Below are 22,719 nucleotides of genomic sequence, written 5' to 3' on the forward strand. Positions count from 1 at the left end.
ACAAAGCAAATCATGGTATGTAGATCATCAAATTTAAAGAAATAATTGATGAATAATATCTTCCCAGCCAAAGTAGTCAAAAACATTCATCTAAGAAAATTAAAAAGATAAATTACTACTAATTTTATTATTTATAAATTATGTAGTGTTTTAGATTCACAATCTATCAGCATTACATCGGAGGTCAGCGGGAGACGCTCATGGAGTGAGTACTGTTTCAGATCCGCTCCATAATCTTTACTTTTTTTAACCTTTGATCACCCTTATTCAACTTATTGTTACCTACACCAAAAGACTTTTGCTACTTTCTCGGGCTTATTGTTAAGATTTTATTGTGAATTTTGGAAGATATGCAAACAGAAATGGCTCTTAGATCCAAAGGACGAGAACCGGGGCGAAACCCGAACGGTAATGGAAAGAAGCCAGCTCAACCGCAACGCACTGAGTTAACTTATGAACTGCTTATGGAGCTTTTGGATAAAAAATTTGAGGAACAACGTCAGGCTTTTCAACGAGATATAAAGGTTTTTCAAGATTATATGGTTAAGACGGATTCAGTAATTAACCAGCAGCAAGCGCTTATCACATTGCTGCAAGAAGATGCTCGGAAACGAGATTTGACAATTGAAAAATTGCAACAGGATTTAATTTCGACTATTAAACTGGTGGAGACACTTAAAGCCAAGAGTGTCGATTTGGAGAATCGGTCCAGAAGACAGAACCTATGCATACTTGGTCTCCCAGACGGCATAGAACAAGGCGATCCTTCGAAATACTTTGCTCAATTTCTAAAAGATGCGTTTCCGTCGGTTTTTCCAGTAAACCCTCCGCTACTTGACCGAGCACATAGAATTTGGAGTCGATCACCGACGGTTTCAGATAAGCCCCCGGTGGTAATCGTCCGATTTCATTACGTACACGATAAAGAACAACTCATTCGTGAAGCTCGAAGGGCTGGGATGATTAAATTTCGTGATTATTGTTTTCGTTTGGTGCAAGATTTCAGCCCAGAAGTTATGAAAAAAAGGCTGCTTTTTAAATCTCTGATGTCTGAATGTTATGAGAAAAATCTAAAACCTGCGCTCTTATACCCGGCGAAGCTCAGGATCTCCCCCCCGAATGCTCCGCGTAAAGTATTTTTGTCTACCTTTGAAGCGAAAAAGTATTTGGAGGAGAACTTCCCTACTGATATAGTTACTACTCTCCATTAAATGAGTGATCCTGATCGTGAAAGATGGTTTTCGATTTCTTAAACCAGGGTTAGTCTCTGGTTATTGGTGTAGGTTTATCCTATACTTCATATTTAAGTTAAAGTGTGTTTTCGTTATATTAATCGCTCTGTCTTATACACTTTAACTACTATACTATATTTTTGTCTATTATTTTTGTTCCCTTGAAGGTATATTTTTAACCTTTCGAAGTGAATTTTTTGTTTAAATATCAAGATAATGGTTTTTTGCAAAGTATTGGTTTAGTTTAAGATGGCGTTATTGTTTCTTTTTTCGTCTTCTTCCTATAATGCATCGCTTATCATAGTTTAAATACTTCTTGATTTGTTTGGGTTATAACCCGATTTATAAACTTTTAATGATTTTATTCCCTTTTTCTTTACAACTCAGCATATTAAGAAGCGCAGTTTTTAGTACTGCGATCATAATTCTTAAAGTTCGGGTGGTTTTTTATATATATCCGTTAAACACGGAGTGGTCTGCCGCTGATATGGGGGTAGAGTTAGTTTCATTTTTTCTTTTTTCTAGCCATATTTTGGCTTTTTTTCTTTTTCATACGGGGGTGGGGGTTGGTCTGTTTTCTTTTTTAATTTTTCTCTTATCAATTTGTTTTAGTTTTTTTACTTGGGCTGTTCTTGAACTACAAATATGTCTACGATGTCGTCACTTCCGGGTCCTCTCTTTATTTTTGTCCCTCTTCCGGATGCATGAGTTTATAACATGGTTAACCCTTTATATACCAAAGGGATGACTTTAGAAACATGGCTCAAACCATTAACTTTGTGTCTTGGAATACTAATGGATTAAACCATCCGATTAAACGAAAGAAGATTTTCAAAGTATTCCAAAGACTTAATGCTCATATTATTTTTGTACAAGAAACTCATGTGAGGAAGGAGGACAAATATCGCTTTTTTAGGTCTTGGCGGGGTCAACAGTATCATTCGAATTCGAATGCCAAAGTTAAGGGAGTTTCAATTTTTATTGACTCCTCTATTGCATTTGTTCAACACGATATCCTTTCGGATCCGAATGGTAGATTTTTGTTAATTACGGGTTTACTCGGTAATAAAAAGGTTGCTATGGTTAATGTTTATGCCCCGAATGTGGATTGTCCTGACTTTTTTAAGTCCTTATTTACTTCTTTACCTAATTTAAATGAATATAAGTTAATAATGGGTGGTGACTTTAATTGTTGTTTAATTCCTTTGATGGACAAATCTACACCTATTCAGACTCTACCCAATAAGTCGGCCACTTGTATTAACTCCTTTTTGACTGATAATGGAGTTTTTGATATTTGGAGATTTCATCATCCTAATGACAAAGAGTTTTCTTTTTTCTCACATGTTTATCACTCCTATTCGAGAATTGATTATTTTTTTATTGACTCTTGTTTTATTCCATCGGTAATTGGTTGTAATTATGATATTATAGCTATTTCTGACCATGCTCCATTAAAACTTTCTATTAATTTTACGGATACAGCTTTAAATGCTAGACAATGGCGATTTGACTCTACCTTATTGCAAGAACCGGACTTTATTAAATTTATGAAGGAACAGATTGATTTCTTCTTTTCAACTAATTCCACGGAGGATATCTCATGCGGAACACTTTGGGACACTTTAAAAGCGTATATACGTGGACAGATTATCTCGTATTCTGCTGGTCTGAGAAAACGCATTAAGAAGGAAACTCTTTTACTGGTTGATAAAATTAAAGAGATTGACAAGAAATATTCGACTACTCCTAGCATGGAACTTTATAAACAAAGGGTTGAACTTCAAATGGAACATAGTTTATTACTTACATCTCCGATAGAAAATCAATTAATGAAAACCAGATCTGATTTCTATATACATAGTGATAAATCAGGAAAACTGTTAGCTAGTCAGCTGAAGAATGTTTCAGTTAAATGCCAGATTACTAAGGTTCGACAGCAGAATGGGGATTTGACAGTTAACCATGATGACATAAATAAGTCTTTTCAAGACTTTTATACCTCCCTGTATAAATCTGAATTCCCTCGGGATCATAATACCATGTGTGATTTTCTCGGGAAATTGAATTTTCCAAAACTATCATCTGATGATCTTTCACTAATAGATACTCCGTTTACGGATGCGGAAATTAAAGGGGTTATTTCCTCAATGAATTCTGGGAAAGCACCAGGTCCAGATGAGTATACAGTAGAATTTTTTAAATGTTTTTCTGATACTCTATCTCCTTGGCTATGCAAGGTTTTTGAAGAAGCAATTAGATTGGGGAAGTTGCCACAATCTTTTTATAGAGCTTCCATTTCTTTAATACTGAAGAAAGATAAAGACCCTACTGATTGTGCATCCTACAGACCAATATCTTTATTGAATGTGGATTCTAAGATTTTTTCCAAGTTGCTGGCTTCTAGGTTGGAGAAGGTATTACCCCAAATTATTTCGGAAGACCAAACCGGTTTTATTAAAAATCGCTATTCTTTTTTCAATGTTAGGAGATTATTGAATATTGTTTATACTCCTTCACATAATACTTCAGAATGTGTTATTTCATTAGATGCGGAAAAAGCATTTGATAGAGTTGAATGGCCTTACTTATTTTATGTGTTGGAGAAGTTTAATTTCAGTCCGACCTTCATTTCTTGGATTAAACTGATATATCAAACTCCAGTAGCCTCGGTGTTTACTAATAATCAAAGATCTCCATTTTTTCGTTTATTTCGGGGCACTAGACAAGGTTGTCCTCTTAGTCCATTACTATTTAACATCGCTTTAGAACCTTTGGCAATTGCCATCAGAGAATCACAGGATATTTTGGGTATTAATCGTGGAACAGATATTCATAAGGTATCTTTATATGCAGACGATTTATTATTATTCATCTCTAATCCTGAGAAATCTATTCCAGCAGTCTTATCATTGTTGGCTCAATTTAGTGAGTTTTCTGGGTATAAGTTAAATCTTAATAAGAGTGAATTGTTTCCTTTGAATAGACAGGTCCCAAATTATGGTATTTTACCTTTTAAATTAGCTAATGATTCTTTTACTTATTTAGGGATTAAAATTACCAAAAACCATAAAGAATTATTTCGGTTTAATTTTTTACCCTTAATTGATCAGATTAAAGGTTTGTTTACTAAGTGGTCACCATTATCTTTATCTCTGATAGGTAGGATTAATGCTATTAAGATGGTTATTTTACCTAAATTTTTATATGTTTTTCAAGCGATACCAATTTTTATTCTGAAATCCTTTTTTACTAATGTTGATTCAAAAATTTCTTCATATATATGGCAGAATAAAAATCCCAGGTTAGGTAAAATATACTTACAGAAGACAAAGAAGGATGGTGGGTTGGCATTACCCAATTTCAGATTTTATTATTGGGCAGTTAATATTAGATATTTGATATGTTGGTTGAAAGAATGGGATGGTCCTTTTGGCCCTCATTGGGTGAGTTTGGAAACCAAATTGGTTTCTGCTTATGCTCTGGGTTCTATCTTAGGGACATCTCTCCCTTTTGCTCTTTCTAAATTGCCGAAGCGAATCGACAACCCGATAGTTAAATATACCTTACGTATATGGTTTCAATTTCGAAAATTTTTCGGGTTGACTCAATTCGTGTTAAATAGTCCTATTGTATCTAATTGTTTTTTCCACCCCTCAATTATAGATCATGCTTTTTTGGCTTGGAAAACTAAGGGATTATTAAGATTTTCCGACTTATTTTTGGACAACTGTTTTATGTCCTTTGAGCAACTAGCTAATAAATATAATTTGCCTAGATTTCATTTTTTTAGATACTTACAGGTTAGGCATTTTTTAAGTACGGTACTTCCTTCGTTCCCAAATTCTCTGTCTTCAGATACTTTGGAAAGTTTGTTTGAATTAAACCCTTTTCAAAAAGGGCTTATATCAAAACTTTATAATATAATTATGAAGATACGTTCAGTGCCCTTTGATAAGACCAAAAATGATTGGGAAAGAGAACTTAATCTTATTATTCCTATTGAGAATTGGGATAGAATTCTTAAATTAGTTAATACATCATCTATATGTGCCAAACATTCATTATTACAATTTAAGGTTGTACATAGGGCCCATATGTCCAAGGATAAATTAGCTCATTTTTATTCTCATATAAACCCTATTTGTGACAGATGTCAATTAGAAATCGCTTCTTTAACTCATATGTTTTGGTCATGTCCACTTTTGAGAAAATATTGGAAAGATATTTTTGATATTATTTCGGCGGTATTGAACATTGATTTACAACCCCATCCTATTACCGCAATTTTTGGTTTACTGATGATGGACTTACTTCACTTATCTCCTTCCGCCTGTCGAATGATTGCTTTTCTCACTTTGATGGCTAGAAGATCTATTTTGTTGAATTGGAAGGAAATTAATCCTCCCACGGTATTTCATTGGCTTTCTCAAACTATGTTATGTCTAAATTTAGAAAAAATTAGAAGTGCTGTATTTGATACTTCTATTAAATTTGAAAAGATATGGAGACCATTTATTCAATATTTTCATATGATGTAATGGCCCTGTGCCAGGCTTATCGGTTTTTTTTTCAGCTTTAATCGTATGTATGTTGAGAGGATCGGAGTTGACGTCATTGATGTTTATGTATGCTCGTGAGATACTATGAACAGCCCTTTTTTTTCCCTCTTTTTTAAAAGTTTTTTTTAGTTTTTTTTTCTTCTTTGTTTTTTTTTTCTTTTTCTTGATACTAGATTAGTAGATTAGCTAACCTTCTTAGATAGATTTTTTTTTCTCTTTTTTATACTATATATTATGGAATATCTAAACTTACCTTGTTCATATATATACTATATGGTTTATGTTTTGGGAAACTTACTTATGCTGTATTCATTGTTTATGTATTTCTTTATGTATAATGGGAGTCTATATATTTGTAATCCCTTACCATTATTTGAATTGTATCTCATTCATAATATTCTAAATATTAATAAAAAGATTGAAAGAGAGAGAGAGAGCATTACATCTAACTATTGTTGATTAGTTCAAATTGTTCTAAGTATTACACTGGAATCACCATTTCAAACTATAGCTAATACTCATAATTTGATCAAAGTTAACTTGTGTAGACAGGAAAAAGTGACTCTGTTGAGTTACATCAGTGCTAATGTACATGTTGGTGCTCTGACTCTTTTTTTGAAAATCTTGATCATTGGCTCCACATTCCTCAATTGTATTTTTAGTGGGTGTATTTTTGATTACTTCAATTTGAAATTTTGTAGACTAAAAATAGACAGTAGGTGCAGGAGTAGGCCATTCGGCCCTTCTAGCCAGCACCGCCATTCATGGCTGATCATACACAATTAGTGCCCCGTTCCTGCCCTCTCCCCATATTCTTTGACCCCGCTATCTGTAAGAGCTCTATCTAACTCTCTCTTCAAAGCATCCAGAGACTTGACCTCCACTGCCTTCTGGGGCAGAGCAATCCACATATCCACCACTCTCTGGGTGAAAAAGTTTTTCCGCATCTCTGTTCTAAATGACCTACCCCTTATTCTTAAACTGTGGCCTCTAGTTCTGGACTCACCCATCAGCGGGAACATGCTTCCTGCCTCCAGCGTGTCCAATCCCTTAATAATCTTATATGTTTCGATCAGATCCCCTCTCATCCTTCTAAATCCCAGTGTATACAAGCCCAGTTGCTCCAATCTTTCAACATATGACAGTCCCGCCATTCCGGGAATTAACCTTGTGAACCTACGCTGCACTCCCTCAATAGCAAGAATGTCCTTCCTCAAATTTGGAGACCAAAACTGCACACAATACTCCAGGTGGGGTCTCACCAGGGCCCTGTACAGCTGCAGAAGGACCTCTTTACTCCTATACTCAATTCCTCTTGTTATAAAGGCCAGCATGCCATTAGCTTTCTTCACTGCCTGCTGTACCTGCATGCTTGCTTTCATTGACTGATGTACAAGTACACCTAGATCTCATTGTACTTCCCCATTTCCTAACTTGACTCCATTTAGATAGTAATCTGCCTTCCTGTTCTTGCCACCAAAGTGGATAACCTCACATTTATCCACATTAAACTGCATCTGCCATACAGTCGCCCACTCACCGAGCTTGTCCAAGTCACCCTGCATTCTTATAACATCCTCTTGACATTTTACACTGCCACCCAGCTTTGTGTCATCGGCAAATTTGCTAATTTTAGTTTTGTTCTCCACCCATTCAGCTCTCTTTTAGTTTTATAGTTCTGTACATTAGTTCAAACTGTCTTACTGCTCTTCCTCAATTTTTTAAGTAGTTAGAAAAAATAAAAAGCATTTTTCAAATTTCAAATGGTTATATCTTCATGATGACACCGTTGGATGATGTTTTCTCCTTGATAATTGCTAATTATGTTATTGGCTAATGGGGAAAGGAGGAAGAAGATAAATGTTCAATTGACACTCAGTGATTTTTGCTAATACTTTCTTGTCCTTAGCAAAATTCAGTATCAGAAACCGATGCTGTTGATAATGCTAATTTTGTGTGGGAGAACAAAATCAAAACATGGATGGATCGATATGAAGAAGCAGATGGGAATCAGTATAGTGAGGATATTCAGAACATCCTTGAAGCACACCGATTAGCATTAGAAATAGGTGATGGACATGAAAAAATGGAGGTCGTCAGTAGATCAGACCTAAGTACCAATCTTGCAGCCTTTAAGCCTCCAGTAGAGGTAAGGAATAGACTTGACAAATTGAAAAAAGTTTTTCGATTGTTTTCATAAAGCATTTTTCTTGCCTCTGTTTACTCACTCTTGTTCTTTTGCTCAGTCTGCTCTTTGATTTCTCTCTCCTTTTTTTAATGTTTACCCTCTGTCCACATTTCTTTCATCTTTTCTCTGTTTTTCTTTCACCTATCCTCTTTCAATTCCCAGTATCCATGTGTTATTAAATTCCTGGTTACTTTCTCATCTTGTTCTAGACCTTTAAATCTGTATTTACCAGAATGATTCAAATTTTCTTTACTCCCATAATTCTGGATAATGTGCTACTTTTGACGTGCTCTCATCTAATTCAATTCAATTAATATCTGCAATGCTTAGTATTTTATGCTTGTATTTTCCATCTTTATAGGAGTGTTATAATTCTACAAAACAGTTTAATTAGCTCTTGACTGTTTTCTGGGAACCTAATGACCTCCACTGTATGAAACAGGAAGTGCATACTCATTAGAAACATGCAATCCACCATGTGTTATTTTGGTAAATGGCAAATATTTACTGTACATTTCCTGTAATTAAGCAATACGTCACATGCATATGTAGATAAGGACATCTGTTTTAGATACTTATTGCAAGACTGGGTTGCTGAGAGTGGCAGTATGTGGTCCAGTGGACAGTCCTTAAACATACAAGCTAAGTTTTTAAAAATATACTTAATTGAATATAGAGTTGCTCTTCCCAAGTAAATGCGCATGGAAGGGTAATGATTTTGCATTTTCCTTTGGTTTTCCATAGAAAAATGTCCTAATTTGTTATTCTCTGCAACTTTTGACATTTCCCTTTCTCTCTTTTTGAGTAACTCCAAATAATTGACATAATTACATAACTGAATGGAAGTAACCCCAAAATAAAGCCTTTAGAATATTGCTACCTGCATCTAAATACTGCTTTAACACTCACTCCGTTTTGTCCAACTAATAGTTCAATCCAGTTTTCTAATCTGCCTAATTCATTTTCTCACCATCTTCCATGTGTTTTCTTGTTCAAAGCTTTTCTTCAGTCAACATCCACTATATTTCTCCTACCTCTCATTTCTTGTTAATTTCTTAAGGGACTTGTTTGCAGTTTCTCACCAAAATATCTGTCTTGGCTCTTCCAAACAGCTGCTATTTTAAACTAACAAAATGTTAATTTCCACTTTATTAAAATAATTTCTGACATGATAGTTTGAGGAACTAATGACTAGAATATTAAAGCATAAAATTTGAGAAGAAATCCAATGTAAAATTTCATATTTTTAATTGGAGAAAATATTAGACATTTTCTGTATTATGGTGGCTTATGTATATTATTATTTAATTGTGATGGGTGATTTTTTTTGTGGCGTGGACTTGATTCAGTTCTATTTTCATATATCACAAACAATATATGAGCTAATAAATGTTATTTTTTTCTTCAGAGTCAAGTGCAGAAAAACAAAAAAATATTGAAAGCCTCCAAAGACTTGCTTCCTGATACTTTCATTATTGAATATCGTGGGAAGTTCATGCTACGGGAACAATTTGAAGCAAATGGTCATTTCTTTAAAAGGCAAGTTTACGAAATGGTGTTCACTGATTTTTTAGAACCATGATGCTCTTTAAACATCTAATAACATTGAAGTGGTTATTTTGATTGGAAATTCTTACATGCTTTCAGTTTCAAGTACCTTTAGTGGTCTGGCCATATCATTTCAAATGTTGAATGTTCACTTTCCTACACTTTTGTATTGTTGTTAGAGCAGCCTCTATAATGAACTTTTTTTTGATATCCAGTGTAGTAATTGAAATTCTGATAATAAGTAATGGATGCTGGAGTAAGCCAATTTGTCTGTTGAACTTGCTCTGCTATTCATAGATTATTATTGATCTAATCTTGGGCTTAGTGCCACTTCTCTCCATACTACTTGATTCCATTCAGTCCAAATATCTATCACTCTGTGCTTTGTATATATTCAATAAATCTACTCCTACAACTGTCTGGTAGAGATTTCCAAAATGTTACAACCCTTTGAAAAAGGAAAATCCTCCTCAACTCTGCCATTAATGAGCAAGCTCTTATTTTGAAATCATTTACTTTTACATACCCCCATCAGAGAAAACATTCACTCAGCTGTGGTATGCTCACATCTTTTGCGAACCCAATTGGGTGGTGGGCAGGTAGTGTTATGGAAGCTGGGAGTCTGCAGAAGGTCTTGAGTAGATTGGCAGAATGGGCAAAGAGGTGGCAGTGTGGGGATGTGTCTAGTCATGCGCTTCAGTAGAGGGAATAAAGGTGTAGACTTACTTTCTAAACAGGGAAACAATTCAAAAATCAGGAGTGCAGAGGGACTCAGGAGTGCTTGTGCAGGATTTCCTAAAGGTTAACTTGCAGTTTGAGCAGGTGACAAGGAAGGCAAATTCAATGATAGTATTCATTCCAAGAGGGCTAAGAGCAAAGATGAGATGTTGAGACTTTATAAGATATTGGTCAGACCACTTAATGCTTGCTTGTTTGTTTGTTTTTTTATTATTTCTTTTTCTGTTTGCACAGTTTGTTGTCTTCTGCTGTCTGGTTGAACGCCCTAATTGGGTGGTCTTTCATTGATTCTGTTATGGTTAATATGAGAATGCCAACAAGAAAATGAATCCCAGAGTTGTATATGGTGGCTTGTATGTACTTTGACAATAGGTTTACATTGAACTTAGAGTTTGGAGTATTGTGAGCAGTTTTGGGCATGCTATCTCAGAAAAGATGTGCTGGCATTGGAGAGGGTCCAGAGGAAGTTCACAAGAATGATTTTGGAAATTAAAGAGGTTAATGTAGGAGGAGCGTTTGAAGGCTCTGGGCCTGTAGTCACAGGAGTTTAGAAGAATGGCGGGGAGATCTCATTGAATCTTGTCGAAGATTGAAAGGCCTAGACAGAATGGATGTGAAGAGGATGTTTCCCATAGTGGGTGAGTCCAGGACCAGCGCAGGCACAGCCTCAGAGTAGAACAGAAATAAGAAGGAATGTCTTTAGCCAGAGGATGATGAATTGCCATGAACAACTGTGGAGGCCAATTCTATGAGTATATTGAAAGTAGAAATAGATAGGTTCTTGGTTACTCAGGGCACCAAAGGTTGCAGAAGGATGGGATTGAGAGAGCTATTAAATCAGCGATGATTGAATGATGGAGCAGACTTGATGGGCTGAGTGGCATAATTCTGCTCCTGTCATATGGTCTTATCTTTAGAATCTTATATCTTTCAACGGGATTACCTCCCACTCTTCTAAGCTTGAGGGCCCAATCTTTATTTATTTATCCCAAAATCACCCTGTGAAACCTCCCTTACACTACCTCTGATGCAAGTATATCTTCCTTAAATATGGAGACCAGAACTCAACACAGTGCTCTAGATGCAGTACACTGGCATCATGTAATGGTGCATCAAAACTTCAGTATTTTTACATTACACTGTAAGTGCAGCCAATTTTCCATCAGCCTTCCCTAATGACTAATGAGATAGGCCATTGTTTTCCTTCTTTATTTAGGTAATGAAGAAGTAAGTTTGGATGTTCATTCTCAATGTACAGATAGAGCTAAAGAAATCCTTGAATGATGTTACTGAGGTATCACATGTAGATGAGAATTAGCCAGGGAAAATCTTTTGAGTCAGCAAAATTATTTTCCTTTCAAAGTATTTTAAGGATTTTTTTTCTCTGCTCTAGCAAATGGTGGAAGATAATTTTTTTGTTTGCCAATGCTGTCTGTTAGTGTATACCAGTCTCTGATAGATTACACTAATCTGTGAACATTTGGTTCCATTGACTTGATTGATGCTGAATGTAGGGAAGTGGTGATCAAAAGGTTATTGTTACACACTATTTAAATAAATGAACAATTATCTCTTTATGTCTAGACCTTATCCCTTTGTATTATTTTATTCAAACTTTCGAGGACTGGAAATGTGTGTTGATGCAAGAACATTTGGAAATGAAGCAAGGTTCATTAGGCGATCATGTATACCAAATTCAGAGGTGGGTGTGTTTGATACGTGTTTCATTAACTAAGGTTTTGATTTTGTGATTAGCATTGCAGCATTGAACAAATACTGCTAACAGTTCATTTCACTCAGCACTTTCTATAGGAAATTTGGAACGTGTGTGAGGAGGGTTAACATCTATATATAGCATTTTGAAATATGGTTAATGAGGCACATAGGGTCAGAGAAGGGTGGTGTCATTCAGTATAGTTAAATCCATGCCAAATCATCCATAGAATGCAAAACAAAAATGGGAAGAAAAAAGAGAAAATCTGCAGATGTTGGAAATCCAAGCAATACAGACATATAATGCTGGAGGAACACAGCAGCCCAGGCAGCCTCTATGGAAAAGAGTACAGTTGACGTTTCAGGCTGAGATCCTTCAGCAGGACTGGAGAAAAAAAGAAATGGAGTAGATTTCAAAGGTGGAGAGAGGGGAGAGAGAAACATGAGGTGATGGGTGGTGTGAAGTAAAGAACTCGAAAGTTGATTGGTGAAAAAGATACAGGGCAGGAGAAGGGAATCTAATAGGAGAGGACAGAAGGCCATGGAAGAAAGAAAAGGGGGAGGAGCACCAGAGGGAGGCGATGGGCAGGCAAGGAGATTGGTGAAAAAGGGAAAAAGAGGATTGGGAATGGTGGGGGGGATTACTGGAAGTTCGAGACATCAATGTTCATGCCATCAGGTTGAAGGCTACCCAGGTGGAATATAAGGTGTTGTTCCTCCAACCTGACTGTAGCCTCATCACAACAGCAGAAAAGGCCATAGATTGACATATTGGAATGGGAATGAGAAGTGGAATCGAAATGGGTGACCACTGGGTGATCGTGCTTCTTCTAGTGGATGGAGCTAAGTGCTCGGCGAAGTGGTCTCCCAATCTATGTTGGGTCTCACCATTAATACAGGAGGCCACACTGGGAGCACCAAACACATTATATGACCCCAACAGACTCACAGGTGACATGTTGCCTCACATGGAAGGACTGTTTGGAGTCTTGAATATTAGTGAGGGAGGAGGTGTAGGGGCAGGTGTAGTACTCGTTCTGCTTGCAAGTCCATCTTCCCCCCCCCCCCCCCACACACACACACACTTTCGGTGTTCCTCATGGATTGCTCCTGTACGACTCCCTTCTCCATTTATCCCTGCCAGCACTTGTCCTTAGAAGCAGAACAAGAGCTACTACACTTGTCCCTACATCTCCTCACTTACTACCACTCAGGGCCCAATAGTCCTTCCAGGTGAGGTGACACTTCACCTGTGAGTCTGTTGGGGTCATCTACTGTATCTGGTGCTCCCAGTGTGGCCTCCTGTATATCGATGAGACCAAACATAGTTTGGGAGACCACTTCACCGAGCACCTACACTTAGTCTGCCAGAACAAGCGGGATCTCCCAGTGGCCACCCATTTTAATTCCACTTCCCATTTTCATTCCGATATGTCAGTCCATGGCCTCCTCTACTGTCACGATGAGGCCACACTCAGGTGGGAGGAACAACATCTCGTATATCATCTGAGTAGCCTCCAATCTGATGGCATGTACATCGATTTCTTGCCCCCCCCCCTTCATTCTCCATGCTCTTTTCCCTCTCTCACCACTCCTGACCTGCCCCTCGCCTCCCTCTGGTGCTGCTGCCCCTCTTTTTCTTCTTCCCTGGTCTTCTGTCCTCTTCTATTGGATTCCCACTTCTCCAGCTCTGTCTTTCACCAATCAACTTCCCAGCTTTCTACTTCACCCTTCTCACCTATCACCTTCTGTATCTCCTTCCCCTCCCCGCAACTTTTAAATCTACACCTTACCTTTTTTGGTAAGGTGTCTTGGCCCGAAACGTCGATTATACTGTTTTCCGTGGGAAGAAAAATAAGATTTGAGAGAGGAGTCAGAATTTTTTTGTTTTGCTTATGTTTTTAAATCTAATGGAATTGTTACGAAGCCACAAGCTTTAGTGCCAAATAGGCTGTTAGCAGAAATTAGAGATCTTGGGTGAATAGTCCTTCTGGTGAGTTTTCAATGTAATCATCAGATAAGTAATGAAACAGTATTATTATTGTTCCTTATACTGAAATGTCATCAAGTCTCTAGCATGGTTTAACTTTGTAATATGTGGAGCTCAAAGTTATCATAGGAGCCTTTGAGACAGTAATTTTCTGAATTCCATACTTAATTGTGCTGTTACCAGTAGTTGTTTGTTTCTTCTTTTTAATAATAGTACCCAGATGATCTTGGTGATGCTTTTTTTTTGTGAAATTCAGGCCAGTAAAATGTTCTGTTTATTTTTTACATTTGTAGGTTCGCCATATAATTGAAGACGGTATGATTCATCTTCATATATACTCCAAGAGAAACATTCCAAAGGGTACAGAAATTACTATTGGATTTGATTTTGATTATGGAAACTGGTAAGTAGTTGAGTGGGGGCAGTAGTATTTGTGATGAAGATGTAAGTCTGGGTGTGTCTGGTGCTTAGGTGTGATCTAATGCCATAAGTTTGAGTGAAGTTGAAAACGAGTAACATTTAAATTTTTAAAAAGAATACAGACAAATATGGATCTTCTAATAGTTACTTTGTGCTTCAAAAAAAAATTTTAGTGTAATATTGAAAAGTTACTTGAATGATTTCATTGCTGTATTTTTTTTAACTCTTACTTGTCCAAGAACTGATGTCTCTTATTTCAATTGAAAATTTGCATAGGCAACGGGAAGAGAATTTTTTTGAAAAAGACAAAAGGCACAATAGAAAAAGGTGTTGAAATTAGTAAAAAGTAAGTTTAGAGTAGGAATATAGAGAAGAGAAAGAAGTAAAGCTGATCATAACTAGTGATGTATGTAAAGGCAGTGATGAATAAGAGCATGGCTAATGTTGATGGGCAAGGAGCACAGGTGAAGGAAGTGGGAAAGTCTACAGTTAGAGGGAGCTGAGAGATGCAAGTGAAAGTAAAATTGAGAAAGGGGTTTAACAAAAAGTGAGGGAAAGAGATAAGCAGAAAAGCACTAATGAGATGAGAAATTTGTGGAAGTAATGTTGAGAGCCTACTGCACATTTTCGCAAAGTGCTTTGAATTTACTTTAATCAATGTTCATTGAAAGTCTGCATGTTATTTGTGAATATTCTTCTTGGTTCATTCCAGTAATCAGTTTCATTATTGAATATAATGAATTGGTATTTATTTAAGGCTGGCCTTTGTTACATGCAAAACTGCCTGAATTACTTTATTCATAATGTTCATCAGAGTATAATTGTTTGTTCATCCCTCCGTACAGCAAATACAAAGTGGACTGTGCTTGTCTGAAAGGGAATCCAGATTGTCCAGTCCTCAAACAAAATTTGGAGCCAACCGAGAACATCAGCATTGGTTATGAAACAAGAAGGAAAAAAGGAAAGAAAGAAAAGGACAGCATAAAAGAAAAGGATGCTCAAAATCAAAATATTTCTTCTGATACTGAAGGAATGGCCACCAAATCTAAAGGATTAGATAACAAACAGAGGAAACTGTCTCCTCTCAGGGTGTCTTTGACTAACAATCAGGTAAAAATGTAGTAGTGCTTGATACAGGAAATAAACTTGTTTTGATGGCCAGCTGTATACCCCAGTAGTGACTAATCTAGCAAGATTATAGTTCTCCATCATCTGTAGAGAGAGTAGTGCAGATCATGTAAAGCAGTCATTTCCATCTTGCAGGAGCCAGATTTTATTGAGGATATAGAAGAAAAACCTCCAGTTAGCAATGAAGTAGAGATGGAGTCTGAGGAGCAGATTGCAGAGAGAAAAAGAAAGATGGTAAGTTGACAGGCAAATAGCTGCTTCATGCTATTACAAGACTTCAGGCACATTAACAGCTTTTAATGATTGCTAAATGTTGCTGCTTTAAACATTAGAATTATCATATTAGTGCTGTAGGATTCTTTTTGCTCGATTAGCTCCTAATGGGAGTCACTGGTCAGATTGTAATGTTGAAGGATGTAATGTCTTTTGGCTATTGCTGCTGGTCTTGCATTAATGTGTATTTGTAGTAGCACAGTTTGCCCTGCTATGCTGCCTGTGATATCTTAAATTATGGCCTTTACTTCTTCAAACCTGTATGTAACTTCAGTAATTATAATTTTCAAGTGACTTTTAGAAATTATCTAATAAGAGCAAGAGTACATTACTTATTGAGGTTATAAGCTTTTTATCAGCATTTCTTATGAATAATATGGAGCAGAGATATCAATGGAGCAATTCCTCCTGTAATCCATGGCCATTTTTTACATATGAGATATTTCCTTCTCCAGTTTCAGATAATCTAATTATTTTGCTAAGGCATGGAATGCTAATGATTAATAGTGTTGCACAAAATTTGTAAAATTTCCTTTAAAACATAATTTGAAATTGGTTAAATAATGTTGGTATTCAGAAATTGTTATTTTTAACTATTAACCAGTGTTAAAATACCTTCCTGCAATCAATTTGTTCTCATTTATGACACATAGGGTATATCACAATGTGGGAGTTCATAAAGGGGAGGGTTTTTCCATTCTTTTACAGAATGTCGACTTGGTTGGCAGACCAGCCAACTCATCATTCTCACTATTACCATTGTGACACTGATGGAAAAATGGATTATATTTCTAAGCTAGAAGGGTGTGTTAACTTGCATATAAGTGGTGATTTAGGAATTATAATGGAATTAAAATTGCGAAATTGTCTGTGAATTATTGGATAGGGCATGCTTAGAGTATTCTGTGCTGCTCTGGCTACCGTACTGTAGGAAAAATTTAATTAAGCTAGAGAGGAACATTTGGACTGGAAGGCTTGAAAAGAGAATGGATGGGCTGGAACTGTTTTCCCCGGAGCAAAGATCCATATAGACACTTATATAACTGAGAGGCAGAGATTGGGTAGGTAGTCACAGGCTTTCTTCCCTGTGGTAGAGGAATCTAAATCAGAGGTTTAAGATGATTCACAGGAGATCTGAGGGGCAGTTTTTTCGTACAAAAGGATTGATGGGTAATGGTTTGAGGTGATGGATAAAGCAGTTGAGGAAAGAACAATTACAATGTTCGAAAGAAAAAAATTCAGACAGGCAGATTGTTTAGAAGGGTCTTGAGGAATAGGAACCAAATTCAGGAAAATGGGGATTCACATAGGTTGACATTTTGGTTACCATAGATCAGCTGAAGACATATTTTCATATTGTATATTTCTGTCACATCCTATAATGAAAGTTTCCTAATAGAACAGCCAAAGTCAGTGCTATTCTGCTGTGCTATCCCCATAACTCCAAGTTTATTTTCTGTTAACGCCTATTAATCTCTACTTGTACAGACTGTTGGGTCTAGGATTGTGTCCTCAAAAATTATTGCAGTGATTATGGATGCTCATCAACCTCAGTCGCCTTCATTTGTGAGAGATGTGATTCAGCCACTGGAGAGATTACACTTTGATTTTCATAAACTTCAGACTTGCCCGGATTCCACTGTACTGCTGCTGTAACAAAACAAAAATGTGGGTCCTGACAAAGGGTCTCAGCCCGAAACGTCAACAGTGCTTCTCCCTTCAGATGCTGCCTGGCCTGCTGTGTTCCACCAGCATTTTGTGTGTGTTGTTTGAATTTCCAGCATCTGCAGATTTCATCGTGTATGTGGGTAGTTAGATGGTTTCCACGTAGTCAGGTAGAAGCCATCAACAACCATGTTTTTTTGCTCATTTAATTCTGGCTTGTGTGGTACGTTTGGATAAAGACTAAGGATTATGCATACTTTTGCAACTACTTTGCTACAAAGTCCTTCATGGTAGATCATTTTGATCTGCCTCATCTTTCCTGAGCTTATCCCATTTAGCACAGTAATAGTGCTCTAGAATCTGATGATGACCTCGTTATGAAGGTGGAACTACATCTCTGCAAATTTTGTAATAATGTCAATCCTGCCATTACTATTATTAATGGGTGTATTTGCAGTGGGTGCATTGATAGGGACAAGGTCAAGGAGCTTTATTTCTTGTGTTATTTCACTCACCTTGAAGCAATCATGTGATACCAAACCACTCTTGATGAAAGGCTTGAAAGCCTCCACGCAGTATGTTTTCTGCCTTGCTTCAAGTATTGTTCATCAAGTTTCATCAGCTGAAGTTTTAGTAGGTATTATCAAAGAAATTCCTTGCCTGTATTTTAAACTAGTACTATGAGACAAAATCCAGAGGCTATATTAAGAAGTCCTGCGGCTACTTCTTCTCAATTGTATTCATCTCTATAACCCTGCAAGATTATTTTTCATCATTGCCTATTCAATTTCTTTCTGAAATCATTGATTGTCTCTACTTCTGTTTTAACTTGCTGAGTGTTGGACAGGAATCAAATAAACCACATGCATGAATATAACCAAATGAAACAGCATACCTCTGGGGTCAAGGTACAAAACTCTACCACAGCACACATCACATTACACATAGCGACAGCAGAGAAACATAGTCACAATAAAATACATAGCCAAAGTCCCAGAGTGGCATGGCCTGTAGATTGATGGTGCATAGGATGTTGTCCTGGTCCATCTTAACTTCCATCAAACAAACATGGGAGGGCAGCACCAATGGGAGAGACCAGTTCCCAACCCAGTACGGATTCCAGTGCACCCATAGAGACCTCTGCTATCTCCCACGCCATCTCTTCCCCTCGGCAGCTGCAACAAGTGATATCGCGGCATGAGGTCCTTGTCCATGTAACAACTGAGGCAACGCAGCTCCTCTGCCATCGATCTCACCAGTGAATCAGTGAACCAGACTTGCAGTATTCTACATTACCAATGTTAATCAAGATCTTGTGATCACAATAAAAACGTCCAGTACAATCACCTTCACCATTTGTTGGATTGTGCACTGCCTTCACACAACGATACACAACAAGTCCAGGCAATAACACAACAGTGCGCAATGTCCAATTTCATTGCTATCAAGCAATTTGCTGATTGGATTGACCTGCAGTACTTGATGTTCTTGATATCCGGTAGTTTCTTACGATTGGAAAAAAAGATGTGAAGGATGAACAATTACACTTTTGGTTGGATCCAGAGAGGCTGCTGTGACTATGTGTGCCGCCATCTTACCATCTAGTTAAAAAAATATATAAAGAGGTCCTGCCACTGTGCTCAGCAGATCCTTCTCAACCTGTTTTTCCTGCCTATAAGTATTAGGGCCATGTTGTGTGTGTATCTTTTTAATATAGCATTAGAGCTAGAACTAGATTTTTGTTAGTAGTGTATCTAGTTGAATAAGACCAAGTGTTATTAGGAAAAGCTAGTACAGTCGTCCCTCGGTATCCGTGGGGGATTGGTTCCAGGACCCCCTGCGGATACCAAAATCCGCGGATGCTCAAGTCCCTTATATAAAATGGCGTAGTATTTGCATATAGCCTACACACATCCTCCCATATACTTTAAATCATCTCTAGATTACTTATAATACCTAATACAATGTAAATGCTATTTAAATAGTTATACTGTATTGTTTAGGGAATAATGACAAGAAAAATGTCTGTACATGTCCAGTACAGGTGCAACCATTGTAGCTCTACTGGGAATGCTGATGCTGCCTCGGCCTCAGCCACTGCAGATACTCCCGTGATCTTTAAGTTCTTGAGGCTGTAGTGCTTTACGTAACTAGTCAGCCATCCCTTACTAGCCTTAAAATCCATCCTCTCGCTCACAACACAAGTAGCGAACAAACGAGATGCAAGGTGAACAATGCTCAAGCAATGAGTGCTGGAGAGAGACTGAGGATCTGTGAAATGGCGGGAGGCTACAGCAGGCCATGTCTGCACATCACTTCATTTGCGTGGATTCAGCGTAGTGCTCGGCGCGAGGCAACTTCAAGTTTTGCTTCTTGGAACTTCCTGGAATTTTTTTTCAAATATTTTCGATCGGTGGTTGGTTGAATCTGCGGATATGGAGGGCCAACTGTATATGTAATGAATTTATGATGTACGTAGACAGGATTCATGATTAAGTATAAACGGAACTGGATTCAATTTATAATTTATAGACAATCTGAATGAAAAAATGCATTACTTATTTATCCACTTTAATATTAATTAATGTTGTAAATCTGGTCAGCTCCATCTTGGGTACTAGCCTACAAAGTACCCAGGACATCTTCAAGGAGCGGTGTCTCAGAAAGGCAGCATTCATTATTGAGGACCTCCAGCACCCAGGGCATGCCCTTTTCCCACTGTTACTATCAGGTAGGAGGTATAGAAGCCTGAAGGCATACACTCAGCAATTCAGAAACAACTTCTTCCCCTCTGCCATCAATTCCTAAATGGACATCGAATCTATGGACACTACCTCACTTATTTAATATACAGTATTTCTGTTTTTTGCACTTAAAAAAAACTATTCAATATACGTATACTGTAATTGATATACTTATTATTATTTTTATTTTATTTATTTTTTCCTCTTCTATATTATGTATTGCATTGAACTACTGCTGCTAAGTTAACAAATTTCATGTCACATGCCAGTGACAATAAATCTGATTCTATTTGAGCTAATGAAGATAATATGTTCATAAACACATTATTAGATGCAATCTAAGAATCTGCGTGTACAATAGAATGTTATATTAACATAATTTGGTATACTATGTTTGGCTGACACCTTTTTATTTTGTCCTATTTTTTAATAGACTAGAGAAGAACGAAAAATGGAAGCCATCATGCAAGCATTTGCAAAGATGGAGAAGAGGGAGAAAAGAAGAGAACAGGCTTTAGAGCGAATCAGCACAGCAAAAGATGTTAAACTAGAGACTAAAGAAACACAAGCAGTAGCCATCTCGGATTCCACACAGGTATGATATTTTTGTTGTTCCCTTAAAGTCTACACTAGCTGCTATTATCTTGCCATTAATGTTATTATCCAAGCTCTTCATTATCCCTTTTTCAGAAATTCAGAAATCTGGTCCACTAGATTCTAGTTTATTAAGTAGCTTCTAGGGCACTTATAAAAGTTGCTGTTAAGTTGCTTGCTAATTAGTATTTTGCAAGCCTCTTCTGTAACAAGTTAGAAACATGATTAATGACTGCTTTTGTTTTGAATTTTTCCCCTTATTATGCTTTCCTGTTATTCTTCAACTACTAAAAGTATTTGACTTTGATATGAAACACTGATAGTCCCATTAATTTGCTACATTTATTACACACATGCTATATGCTTATCATATCACTTCTTGGATTCTTTAACTATATTTTTCAATTGCTTGTTTCAAGTTTTTTTAATGTATGGTATTTCTTCCTGGATTTTTAGTATGTTTTTTTTGTTATTTTCTCTCATGACCAGATACTTAAAATTTTATTTTCGCCTCTGCTCACTAGGCAATCAGTAATCAAGACAGAAATTATTGTAAGGGACTGTATATCTAAGTATTTTGATAGACAGTGCCTGTCTATGTCTTTGTGTGTGGTAGGTCTTGTCTTGCCAGTCTCATAGAGTTTTTGAGTTTACCAGGAAAATTGTTGGAGGGAAATGCAGTGGTTGTTGTCTACATGGTTTTTAGCAAGGCCTTTGACAAGGTCCCCCATGGAGGCTGGTCAAGAAGGTTCAGTCGCTTGATTTTCAGAATGAGGTAGTAAATTGGATTTGACATTGACTTCATGGGAGAAGCTAGAGAGTGGTTGCCTTCTGACTGGAGGCCTGTGACTAGTGGTATGCTGCAGGGTTTGGTGCTGGGTCCATTGTTTTTGTCATCTGTATCAGTGATCTGGATGATAATGTGGTAAACTGGATCAGCAAATTTGCCTGTGATACCAAGATTAGGGGCTTGTGGACAGCAAGGAAGGCTTTCAAAGCTTGCAACAGGATCTAGACTAGCTGGGAAAATGGGCTGACAAAAGGCAGATGGAATTTAATGAAGACAAGTGTGAGGTGTTGCACTTGGAGAGGACAAACTAAGGTAGGACTTACACAGTGAACAGTAGAGCACTGAGTCATGCAGTAGAGCAGAGGGGTCTAGGAATACAGATCTATGATTCTTTGGAAGCAGTGTCACAGGTAAATAGGATGGTAAAGAGAGCTTTGGCCTTCATAAATCCAAGTATTGTGTACAGGAATTGAAATGTTATATTGAAATTGTTGAAAACATTGATGAGGGCTAATTTGGAATCTTGAGTGCAATTTTGGTCAGTTACCTAGAGAAAAGGTATCAATAAGAGTGAAAAAGCCCAGAGAAAATTTACAAAGATGTTGTCAGTACTTGAGGGCCTGAGTTACATGAAATTATTGAATAGGTTATGACTATTCCTTGGAGCATTGGAGAATGAGGGGAGATTTGATAGAGGTATACAAAATTATGAGGGGTAAAGATAGGGTGCAAACAGGCTTTTTCCACTAAAATTGAGTGAGACTAGAATTGAGGTCATAGGTTGATAGTGAAAGGTGAAGAATTTAAGGGGAACCTGAGGGGGAAACTTGTTTACTCAGAAGGTGGTAAGATGTATGGAACGAGCTGCAGCAGAAGTAGTGGATGCAGGTTCAATTTCAACATTTAATAGAAATTTGAATAGATACATAGATTGGAGGGGTATGGAAGGTTAGAGTCCAGTTGTGTGGAATGATGGGACCTAGTTCGCCATGGACTTCGTGTGCCTAGGGGCCTGTAACTGCTGTAGTGCTCTATGACTAAATTTTATACATTTGTGAATGTAGTTACAGCAATGTTGCAAATAGCTATGTTCCAGAGATTGTAGTCTTTGTCTGTGACTTGCCATTTTAAGTA

The 22,719-nt window shown here is 37.1% G+C and overlaps 1 protein-coding gene across 10 annotated transcripts in view; it reads left to right on the plus strand.

Annotated features, from left to right (window-relative positions):
- The window catches only part of kmt2e (lysine (K)-specific methyltransferase 2E), a 123,122-nt gene that overhangs the window by 70,033 nt on the left and 30,370 nt on the right, over positions 1 to 22,719 (plus strand). For 8 of the 10 annotated variants that reach the window (XM_073066651.1, XM_073066654.1, XM_073066656.1 and 5 more), the window contains 7 exons: positions 7,704 to 7,943; positions 9,391 to 9,521; positions 11,853 to 11,970; positions 14,265 to 14,374; positions 15,237 to 15,501; positions 15,655 to 15,753; positions 20,635 to 20,796. In XM_073066651.1, coding sequence (XP_072922752.1) covers positions 7,704 to 7,943; positions 9,391 to 9,521; positions 11,853 to 11,970; positions 14,265 to 14,374; positions 15,237 to 15,501; positions 15,655 to 15,753; positions 20,635 to 20,796 — 1,125 coding nt within the window. The remainder of the gene's footprint in view (positions 1 to 7,703; positions 7,944 to 9,390; positions 9,522 to 11,852; positions 11,971 to 14,264; positions 14,375 to 15,236; positions 15,502 to 15,654; positions 15,754 to 20,634; positions 20,797 to 22,719) is intronic. The other 2 variants (XM_073066655.1, XM_073066658.1) reach the window with 2 other exon arrangements.

Source organism: Hemitrygon akajei, chromosome 14, assembly GCF_048418815.1.
Source record: "Hemitrygon akajei chromosome 14, sHemAka1.3, whole genome shotgun sequence".
NCBI classification, from domain to species: domain Eukaryota; kingdom Metazoa; phylum Chordata; class Chondrichthyes; order Myliobatiformes; family Dasyatidae; genus Hemitrygon; species Hemitrygon akajei.